This window comes from Anopheles maculipalpis, chromosome 3RL, assembly GCF_943734695.1.
Source record: "Anopheles maculipalpis chromosome 3RL, idAnoMacuDA_375_x, whole genome shotgun sequence".
Lineage (NCBI taxonomy): Eukaryota > Metazoa > Arthropoda > Insecta > Diptera > Culicidae > Anopheles > Anopheles maculipalpis.
The window spans coordinates 57,005,753-57,017,191 of record NC_064872.1 but is presented as its reverse complement, the minus strand read 5'-3'; the positions used below and the strand labels follow the sequence as shown (position 1 = coordinate 57,017,191).

Genomic DNA, 11,439 nt, shown 5'->3' with positions numbered 1-11,439 from the left:
TTGGAAAAAAAAAACGCAAACACAGGCAGGGAGCAAAAAGAAAAAATGGGTGCCGATGAAAGGTGGTTTCCTAAGCTTAGAGGGAAGATTTCGGCCACCGTTTGGTGGACAACAATCTTGACCGACGAGACTTATTTGGCGCGACAACAAGCCTGTCGTTTGGTAATGTGAAGTCAAGGGTCGATCCGTTGCATGGTCGGGCTGCTTTCTTTTGTCTAACAATGTCAGCACAAATTGCGCTGGGATGGAAAATATTTTTAAAATATAATCATTTATTTTTATTTTTATTTTAGTACGATCGCATACCGCAGGGTTGAAGATTTAATCTTTTATGTGTAAAAATGATTTTGATGGAAATATTTTCATTAAATATGGAACATTTATAGTTAGAAACCAACACTAAATAATTGTTACTGCAATACAGCTGGACGGATATCTGTCTCTTTATGGCATTGAATAAAAACTTTAGTTCAAAATTATTCAAAATTCAAAGCAATCCAAACGATTTAATAAACACTCCATTTTGCTCATTATTAATTAATTAATGTAATCAATGTCTCAACAAAACTGTAACTACATGATATCAGAAGTCATTAATCATGCAATAGTGTTGATGCACAAAGTCGTTTCCACTGGCGCCGAAAATAATCGTTCAAAACTGTACACCAAACCCATCAATCCCTCTAGCATTAGGGTCAAATGTGTAAAACAAAAAGTGTCTTAGCATTAGCTACCGGTTTCGTGTGTGTGTAAGCTACGACTTCGACCGCATAGCGAATCCTTCATCTATTTTTTTTTTTTAGTACTGAAACCATCGCATGAAAAATGGCAAACCGTTTTCCTCGGACTAAAAAGTGCCGCCATTTATCAGTCCACCTTCGCACCGTGCCCGGACGACAAGCTTGGTGCCATTCTTCCGTGGAAAATTTAGGCCACCATTTCTTCCCGCTTAGATGAATTACACGAGAAATGATGCTCCCCACAGGCATCAGCTCGAACTGTGTCGTCGCGGTTAGAATTATGCGCACAAAAATCACCAACAAGCGGCTCACAGAAAACGAGCAATGGGAGAGAGAAAAAAAAAAGCAACGCAAATGAAAACAAACTTTACGCACAAATCTTACGTCAGCCTCCACGGCGTGAGTCTGTATGCGTACCATGGCCCAGGACCATCTTTGGAGTGGTGCGTTCATAGGAGAGCAGAGGGAAGAATACCAACAACAACAACCAGAAAAATAAGACCCCCGAGATCCAAAATTCTACCAGCACCCTCTCATGTTGAAATCTTGGGAAAGTCCCCTCGCTAAAGCCCGCACTACACCCTATCGGGTGACGGCTCCAAACACGAGCACCCGTGCTTCGCTCTGTTATGAACTAAAATTAGAAACACGCGCGAAGATCGCACATATTATGATCGCACACCATTCGGAATTCCAACGTCGATATGCAAAGTGAAGTAAGGGACCGCGATTCCAGGCACCCCGGGGTTTTCGCTGCCTGGCTGGACGGTTGATGGTGATGCTCTTATATTCGAATGTCTGCGAATCATGCTGCAGTATTGGTAAGCGGCGTAATACTGGTAAATGGCGGAAATAAACGAATGACTACATCCGGTCACGGCGAGACGGCAATCTGGAGGCCAAGTTTCACCCCTAACCGAATTCCAGAAGAACGTTAGTTTACCAACTAATTTGATAACAAATGTTATAAATCAAAATAGAAGATAGCCAACAAATGTCTGTCCAAAAAAAATTAATAAAACCATTATGATAAAGTCTGTTTCTTCCACAATTTTGTTCCACATATTTTAAGTAGACGATATCAAAAGCACATTTTCAGCTATCTCTGATGTTGCATAACAGAATACACCAAATAAATAAGCTTCGTTATCACTATAAATCGTAGAAACATGTCTAATACCATCTCGATCGTTTCCCCGTAGTAGGGACTGACTATCTGGGGCCTGGAAGGTTTGTAATCCAAGAAGGAGAAAACTAGAATCATGCCTTGGTGCATAGTAACTCCTCGTATTGTCTGGAATGGATTGAGCCTGGTTGATGTTGTCATGTGCTTTGTTTTCCACGGATACAGTATAACCACTTTAATAAATTAGTCCGATGAGAACCTTGCATCAACATAAAATTAATTCCACTCATTGCACAGAGAAAGTGTATCCCAACAATGTAGCGATGAACAGTACACACGTGCACAATTGCTAAATGTCCACCACCACAGCACTTTCTCTTGCGACCATTCAAAGCCAGACCCAGTGACTAAGAATGGCGTAACCATGGCGTCCAATTTTCCCCTTTGATGCAATTTTCTACTACAGCAGTTCGGATGATCGTTCTGGTTGGTAAGATCAGATTAAGGTGGACCATTTTCACCGGCACCTTAAATTATACCACCCCGTCAAGTCCACTGCCAGACCGGTTTACTAAACTGACAATCTGCACTTAATCTTCCTACCGAAAGCGCAGGGGATGATGACCGGACGACGGACGCAGGATAATAAATAAACACATGTTAATTAGCGTACTTATCTTGCGTACGTATATCACATACGGCTCTCAACCAGGCAGCCAGATTGTGCACGGCTTGACAGCCGCGTTGATGTTGACGATAAATCAAAACCGGTGGTACTAGCGGTAAGGGACGGTATGTGTCGGCACCCGAGTACTTTTTGGTGGACCGAAATTGGCGTCTCGTTTTATCACCATCATGATCATCTTCACCGTCAGCACGATCCGTATCTGTTTAGCCAAGGGACTTCTAGTCTGCATACAACCTAAGACAATGATCTTCACCGATCTCGCAGGAATCTCCCTTGAAACACACACTAAACGCGTTTTGGGGGATGGATCGGTTGCGTTCTGGGGTTTTTTTTTTTTTTGCTTTTTCGACGCGTGCCTCGGTGACAATTAAGACTGTCAATTAAAATTGCTCACATCAGGCTAGAGATTAAGAGCGAAGTTTATGCCTTTCGGTGTGCTCTTCTGAATGAATTTCGATACCTTCCCCAGTGGCACTACCGGACTACTCGTCTAGTCGGCTGCTGGTGACGGGGATAGTTAATTTAGACATATCATCGATGCCATCGTATCTGTTTGCAACGATGTCTGGCGGTGGTTTATCACTATCGAAATCACTCGTGGCGTTTGTAAGGGCATACGGAAGGTGGCGCTTACATGGTGGGAAGTTAATGTCACTCAAATGAGGTGGTTGTTTAAGTACACTTTAATTAAGTCAAACATGTTGTTAGTGGACAGTCTGATCAACAGTGGTGTCTGCAATGATCTGAACACTTGACTGATTGAACTTAAATTGAGAGATCAAGGGGTAACGAATAATCGTTTGATATCAGTCCTTCAGCCAGTCATCCTGTTGCTTACTTCTTTAGAACATCAAGTTGGTAGTGCTCGTTCCTTATTTTGTTCATTTCGTTCATTCTTCAAAAAATGGGTTCGGTATGTTAATTATAAGCATAAAAAGAGCGTTGATCATGCCTCAAGACTTGCTAAAACATCTGTTGTTAAAAGGCACCCATGGTCTAGTACTCTGCATAGATGCATGATGTACAACCTCATGGGAAGATATCGAACCTAGCCCCCACAAACGAGTCCTATCCCGCCTTCTAATGGGAGATACAAGCCTGACTCATTCGCATTAACCATTAAAATTTAGTTAAACTTAACAGTCCTGCAGTTATTATAAAAACAACACGGGTGGGTCTTTGCGCCCTGCTGAGATACGACGACTCGGGATCGCAAGAGGGGAACGATTACGAAGGGCACGGGAAGGGATGTTAAATGGAACACATGATAACAAAGCAGGAGCATCGGTATGACCGAAAAGGAGAGCGGCAATAAAGGTTGATTGGGCCTGGGAACGGCGAGCTTCCAAAGAATCCAGCTTCAGCAGCTGACACCTGGACTCGTACTGAGACAGGGGGAGGGAAAGCTCACCAAGTGATTTGCGTATTGCAAACCTGGTGAACGAACGCTGCACCCGCTCAATGCGCTCAATATGAGTTTTCGCTAGGGACGACCACTACTAGGGGCGTCAACTGAGCAGTACTCCAGAACCTCTCTGACCAGCGAGCAGTACACAGCTTTCAGGCATAAGGGGTCTGAAAAGTCGCGAGCAATACGCTTGAACAAGCCATGCGTCTTCCAAGCTCTCCCAACCACGGAATCAATTTGGTGGTTGAAGGAGAGATCTTTGTCCAACCAGATTCCCAAGACTTTGATAGCCGTGACTCGGCTAACAAACTGATTGTCAAGAGCATAGGGGTAGCTGATGGGAGTTCGGGATCGACTAAAGGAAATGACCTTACACTTGTCAGGACAGAGGATAATAGAATTACGAGCGCACCAATTAGAGAAACAGTCAAGGATGCCTTAAGAGACTCGCAATCTTCATAAGAGTAAATAGCGAGAAAGATTTTTAAGTCATCTGCATAGCATAGGAAGCAATCATTGGGAAACACGGTACTGACATCATTAATGAAAATAACAAACAACAAAGAGCTAAGGACACTACCTTGTGGGACGCCCGTAGAGGAGGAAAAAGGGTAGGAGAATTCGTTATTATACTTAACATAATACGAACGATCACACAGAAATGAATGCAACCACGAGACAAAGAAGTGGCTTATGCCTAATTGGGATAGTTTATGAAGAAGTAAGGAGTGAGGGACGCGGTCGAAAGCCGATTTAAAATCAGCACATACGGCATCAACTTGATGTGCGGATTCTAAGTTAGAGGAGATGAAGGAAGTGAATGACATAAGATTAGTAGTGGTAGATCTGTTGGGAAAAAATCCATGCAATTGAGGCTCTGATAAACGGCCTGGACGACTTTAAAAGGAATGAGTGAAGCAAGTGCTCATACACCTTTGATGTAACACATTGAAGTGAGATGCCGCGGTAATTTGAGACCAAGGACGGGTTACCTTTTTTTTGGATAGGTACAAGCCAAGCACGCTTCCAAAAATCAGGAAAGATAGAGGAACATAAGGACATATGGAATAACTTTACAAGTATTGGAACAAACACAACATTACATTTTTTGAGTACAGAGGCAGGGATACCATCCGGGCCGGGAGAGAAGGAAGGCCTGAGCTTGAATAGTGCAGCTTCAACAGCATCAGAACTGATGAGTTTAGAGCCACCGTAGCTGGGAAAAGAGAATCCCCGTTGACCGAGAATCTGGTTGACCCGCCGGTACAGAGAAATTACTGGAGAAGTGCTCAGCGAAAATAGTACAGGCGTCAGCCGCATTGTCTGCTGTTATCGAACCCAGGGATACAGAGGAGAGAAAGGAAGAGGAGTTACGACGCTTGTTCACATAAGACCAGAAACACTTCGGATGACGATGAAGACGGGACTGAAGTTTTCCAAGGTATAGTCTGTTCCTTGCTCGATTATAAATTCGGAACGCTGAAGCCGAGTATTTAAATATTCGCCCGTTAAAGTCGGAAGGCGATCGACGTAGTCTGCGAAGTGCTCGTGATCTATCTATGCGAAGTGAACGTAGGGTTCGATCATACCACGGTGGGGAAGTATGGAGTTTGAAAATAGGACAACATAGATGGAAGGTGGCATTAACAATAGACGTAAATCGATTCACCGCATCGTTCACGGAGCATAGTGAATCAAGAAAGGACCAGTCGGAGCTCTCAATAATAGGCCATAGCAAGCAAGATATGGAATCTAGCCCCCCACAAACGAGTCCTATCCCGCCTTCTAATAGGACATACAAGCCTGACTCATTCGCATATCCTCAACAAATTCAGTTCTCCCCTCTGCAGCTTCTATGGCGTTGACATTGCTGCATCAGCAATTTATATAGATAAATTTAACCATTAGAATTTAGTTAAACTTAACAGTCCTGCAGTTATTATAAAAACAATAATAGAAAAAGATGTTGCTTAAGAACATGTAATGAATGTACAAGCAGCACATTCAATTTATCACCCCATCGTAAGCATTAAAAATTCCATCACCTATCTTCAAGCCAAGTGTGAGGTAAAATATTTTATTTTCCACATTCCTCTGCCTTTGCTGGGAAGCGATCTTTCACTCAGCGCACCACACCACACCTCAGCTTCCCAGGCATGCTAAATTTCGTGCAGGAAAAGGTTCCACAACCACACCACCAGGTAAGAATTATTCACCACCTGAGGCGGAAAACCGTGTCGCTACGGAGGTGGAAAAACTGTTCGTTTCAAACTCGTTCGCTACCTAATTTGTAGCTCGTTTGGCGTACGAATGCACCTCGTCCACCGATGTCGACCGTCCTGACAGTCCTTCCACAGCCCTACACACGCGCACACCATGCTGCCAAAACGAATCAGCTAGCAAAGATGATCATGCTGACGGCTCGAGAGATCGGTCCCGATGATGCGCACCAGAGATGAGATGTATTTTTAGCGGTCTGCTAGTTAGAACCGGACGCTTCAGTAGCGTCCCTCACTGCCAGCGATCGGTACGGTTCGATTTGGTCCAATTTCGGATCGCTCCCCCGCAATGCTTCACGATACGTGTGGTGTTGATGACGGTGTTCCATCTATACCTCCAGTTCGTAGCGCAGCAGGCAAGGTATAAAAAAGAAAAATCTTACTCAAATAAAATGCACGAGGAAAAGTGAAAGTGAGTTCGCTGCGAATTTTCCAAATGAACATTTTGTAACAAGGGAGAAGCTCCTAGGAAGAATGTCTCCAAGCACGATCGTTTAAAGAATTTCCTCCACCAAACATCTACCGGAACTGGACGAGAGAAATAGTCTATCATGGCTTTTTTAAATCTTGTTCGAATTCTACGGAGTAATCATGTTACCTCACCAGGGCTCTCATTGGAACGGGGGCAAAGTTTGCGCTTTCCACGGCTGGTGGCGCATTTTTCATGTTTTAGGTGAGTTATGACGCCGCGTGCGCGCCTGCGTCCGTCTTTTTTAGGATGCTTTATATGGATCATCCATCGGCTTCCTCCAAAGAGTGCAAAATGCTTTTCCACTAATATCGGTGTGCAACAGTTTTTACGATTGCATTATTTTTAACCAATTTTAAACATGTGTCTAGTGCTTACTTGTCAACTAATCATGTTTTATGGTTCTTCGCTAAATTTATTTCACTTGTACGTTTGCAATAACCAACAGCATAGCCAACATTTTACTGCTATGTAAATCAAGAAAAGACAAACACAATGAAAACAACCTGAACCTTTTTATTTTATTACATTCGGATAGGATGGCCTGGCCGTAATGCTTTCCGTTTCATTTTATTTATTAATTATTTGTTTGTAACAAACCAGTTTCCAGCTCAAATTGCATCGCAATTGCATATCGAAACTGAATTGATTTTGCTACGGAAAAATAAACCTCTGGCTTATCATAATAACCTGTTATGTCATGTCACGCATTTATTTTTTGCTAAGGATGGGTAAATGAACTGGATGGGATTCGATATTTGGGTCGTGTGAAAGGCGGGTTAACCTCTGTGCCAGCCAACGGATTCTCTTTTGAAAATTGATGAGCGAAATTAATATTGTATTATATTCTATTGTATTTTAGTTCTACAACATATTATGATCGCTTATTTAGTTTGTTAATAAATTTATATTTAGTTTTTAGTTATTATTTAGTTAGCTTAATTAGTTTGTTAATTAGTTTATACTTTATTTATGACTTTCTGGATTTTTGTTTGACGTAAGATTAAATTAAAGTGGCGGGACCGGGGTACAAATACACAGTACAAAGGAGTACAAAGGGCAATCTGCTAGTTGGCATTCTGAAGAAGCTTGCGCGCGATCTTACCTACCCGATTGCCGTTAAGATGCTGTACTGTTCCTTAGTTCGGTCTGTGGTGGAATACTCATCCGTGGAGTGGTGGCCCACAACGGCACCCTCTTTGGCTCGCCTGGAATCCATTCAGCGTAAATTTACACGGTTTGCGCTGCGTGGCTGCAGTGTCCAGGTGGACTACAATGCGACGTTGCGCGTTACTTAACCAGGAGTCGCTGAAACAGCGAAATTGTAACGCGCAGAGACTTTTTGTCGCCGGTCTACTTGACAATCGCATCGACTCGCCGGCGCTCCTCTCTGCAATTAACATTTATGCCCCGGCTAGATCGCTCCGTGCTGGATCACTTCTTGACGTTCTTGACGAATTCAACGCCGTGTGTTATCGTTTTGAACCAGGCCTGTCGCGCTCTGCGTTCTTTAATTGTACACGTAAAGTGCAGCCCATTACTTGTTGAATGTAAAAATGTAAATGTTAACTGTAAATGTAAAACGGAGGCAAGGCCACAAGGAGGCCACATATGGTCGTTTGAATTCAACAAAATAAAATAACAAAATTACAAATCCTTTGCGGACCGCCCCTTCATAGTGAGGACTCCAACTACGTGGTGTCAACAAGTCTAGTGACCAATTATTAAGAATTAAGAAAAATCAAGTGTGTAAAGACTGTTCCTTTTCATCGTTACAACTACGCGAGGTTTAGGCCTGCCATTTCTGGGTTTCCTTGACTTAGTTTGCTGATAGCAAAAAATGCCGCGAGCAGTGTATTACTGCCACTTTTGCCCAAAAGAGTGATATCCTGCTTTATGCCTACAACCTGAACGGGGCAGTTATCGAACGTTAACGTTGTGCCAAGGATCTTGGAGTGCTCCCTGACGATAAGGTGAACTTCTATGACCGATTGGAACACATAGTCACAAGGGGTAACTAGCTTATAGGCCTGTTAAAGCGTCAGGTGAACCGATTTCGGCTAAAACGCTCTACTGCTTGCTTGTCCTGTCAGTCGTAGAGTAGGCATCCGTAGTGTGGTGGCCTAGACTGATCGGTCTCGCGGTCTCGGTGGCGCCCTTGGAGTTCATCCAGCGAAAATTCGAAATGAATTTCATTTCGTGCCTGACCGCTATGAGCCCTATTTGACGCTTGTCGCGTTTCTCAATTGTGTCCGTTCCGTGAGTCCATGTACTTTTTTGCGTCTTTGTCGTTGTCAGGCTTTTGTATTTTGTACTATAAATTATAATACCTTTAGATGCTTTAACAAGGCGTCAAGGTCCGTTGAAATGATAGACAAATTAACACATCAGTCCTACGTTTGGGTAGATAATCAGGACATGATTCACATGTCCTGACGGTAATCTTTTGCAAGTGATAAGGATACCGGACTTTTACTGTACTAAGAATAAGCAATGAGACGATCTCGTTGGTTGGAGCAAGTGTGAATCGAATGCAACCATTGGTGTATATTTCGGAGCCCCTGACCGAATGGAATCCTGGAAACAGATAGGAGAACTAGATATGTCAGTACTGCGTGCTAAACGAGCTCAAAAAACACTTTTTTCGAAAATTACTCTGAGGTGATTCACACGTTCTTTCGATAGCGTATAATCTTGATTGATCTTTAAATTACATCATCCTAATTGTTACTTATTATTAAGTATGGCGGTTTATTTTATTAAGTAAAGTGTTGATCGAGAGGGGAGAGGGGGGGGGGGGGTTGTGGTGCAATTGATGCGGGGGTATAATTCCTAGGCTCGCGATGCTCCCTGATCGATGAAGTTCCTCTTTCCGGCGAAGCCCCCCTGGTCGGCGAGGCCTCCGCTGATCGGTGAGGCCCCTGGTGGCCGCCACCTTCGCCCATAGGTTAATCTACCACTGGTGATGACTACTAACTAAAGGAAAAAATATGATAAGACATTTCTTCATTACTCTTTGTTTATCCCGGGCGTACTCGGTTGTGGATGTGTGGAAGAATAATATAATACGTTTTAAATATTTTTTATTGTTTATTCAAATAAAGTGGCCAGGTCTTATTGCCATACGTTTGAAACATATGTGACATGAATAAATATTTGAAAAAAGATTCCGCAACAAAGTCATTCGGGTTCCGTTTACACTATTTTAAACCAAGGGGCGACTTTGTAAGACAGTGTCGCTGGACAGATTGCGATAAGTACGTTCATTGCTCCTTTGAGCGAACATTACTCTAGTGCTCTATCCTATCGCCAAGATGTGCACCCATTATTAGCATTCCACACTGTGCAGCTCGGCTAATAAATTGATCAATTGAACTAATTGATCGTGGCAAAAGTATTTGCAGAGAGTACATCTTTTGCGTGCAATCGTCATCCAATTGCAGTACCGATTAGTGCATCAGCCGCATCCGAGCGCGATTGTTCGCGAAGTGTTGTGAAAAATGTTACTGCTCATTGCTTTGCTTGTCTGTCTAACTACAAGTGAGATACAAACACGTCTGAGTTAATACGGTTTAAAAAGTTTTCACATTTTATCTAGCTTCCACTGTCACCAGCGATGCCACGTTTCAACAGTACGTGGAGCTAATGTTTCAATTCGATACGGTTTTCGAAACTCTGTGCCTAGAGCAAACGAACGACTCCGTACAAGCCCGGAGCATGGTGGAAGCCAATCAAGATCTGCAAACCTGCGTCAATCTGCATCATGATCCGCAAAATTTCACCAACGCTTTGGATTCACTAACCGCGGAAAATCGGAAAGATTTCATCAACTAGTACGTGCTCGATGCCAACCTGTGTGTATGTGCTTCATTTTGATACTTTTCCCTTTTCCCCTCCGCAGTAACTGTGATCAATTTGAAGAGATAAAAAAGTGTTACCTTCCCTTCACGCGGCAGCTGGAGGTATGCTTTACCGAGCGCGATGTTTCAATGATTAAAACACTGATCATGCTAGAGGAAGAGTTTGCCTACATATGTGAACGGGATGGAGCTAATGTTCTTATTGTGCCACAGTCGAACTATTCGTATTGCGCTGGAAATTTGCAAGAGTTGTTGCAGAATTGTTCAATGACGGATTGGGCCGAACTGCGAAGTAAAACCATCGAAACTATGACGGAAAGAGCTTGCAGGTAAGCTGGCTGGAAAGTTGTCACTAACAATTAAAATTTATTGTCGCCGTTTCTCTCGCCGTTTCAGCATTTTTGAGCGACTAGCAACATGCTTCCAGAACAACATTACAAAATGTGGAGCTCCTTTATTTGCGGAACTGTTCAACATACGATACAGAGCCATTGTGAAGCAGACTCATTGTACTAAAGGCGCATCTAATTGACAAATAGGGGAATGATACTCCTGCAAACGATTGAAGGATGTGAGGAAAAACATAATTACAAAGATAATTGATGCAGAATCCTTATGATGCTTTATTGCACATTTCGATCTATGGTTTATAACAGACAGTTACAGATAATCGTAAATATACATTTCATTTTACGGATTCTAAATTACATACATTTAACATCTTTACAATCCATTTTTACATCTATGCTTAAACATTTGCGTAGAAAATGGTAAATTCTGAAACTAACATTGTGAAGTCACTTATCTCCTCCTCACCTATACATTGTGGAATGTAACCCCTCTGAGCTCAAAGTAATTATTGCAGTCCA

General features: G+C 42.7%; 4 protein-coding genes across 4 annotated transcripts in view; 2 read left to right on the top strand and 2 right to left on the bottom strand.

The window, feature by feature from the left end:
• LOC126562565 (D-aspartate oxidase) overlaps positions 1-11,439 on the top strand; it is a 199,821-nt gene that overhangs the window by 58,538 nt on the left and 129,844 nt on the right. The gene's annotated exons all lie outside the window — the stretch shown is intronic.
• LOC126562960 (charged multivesicular body protein 4b) overlaps positions 1-11,439 on the bottom strand; it is a 130,014-nt gene that overhangs the window by 40,048 nt on the left and 78,527 nt on the right. The window lies entirely within an intron of this gene.
• LOC126562961 (charged multivesicular body protein 5) overlaps positions 1-11,439 on the bottom strand; it is a 225,250-nt gene that overhangs the window by 169,423 nt on the left and 44,388 nt on the right. The window lies entirely within an intron of this gene.
• On the top strand, positions 7,438-11,102 carry LOC126560815 (uncharacterized). Its single transcript, XM_050216766.1, has 4 exons — positions 7,438-7,441; positions 10,309-10,543; positions 10,612-10,899; positions 10,967-11,102. The coding sequence occupies exons 1-4, from the start codon at positions 7,438-7,440 to the stop codon at positions 11,100-11,102; spliced, it is 663 nt and encodes a 220-aa protein (XP_050072723.1).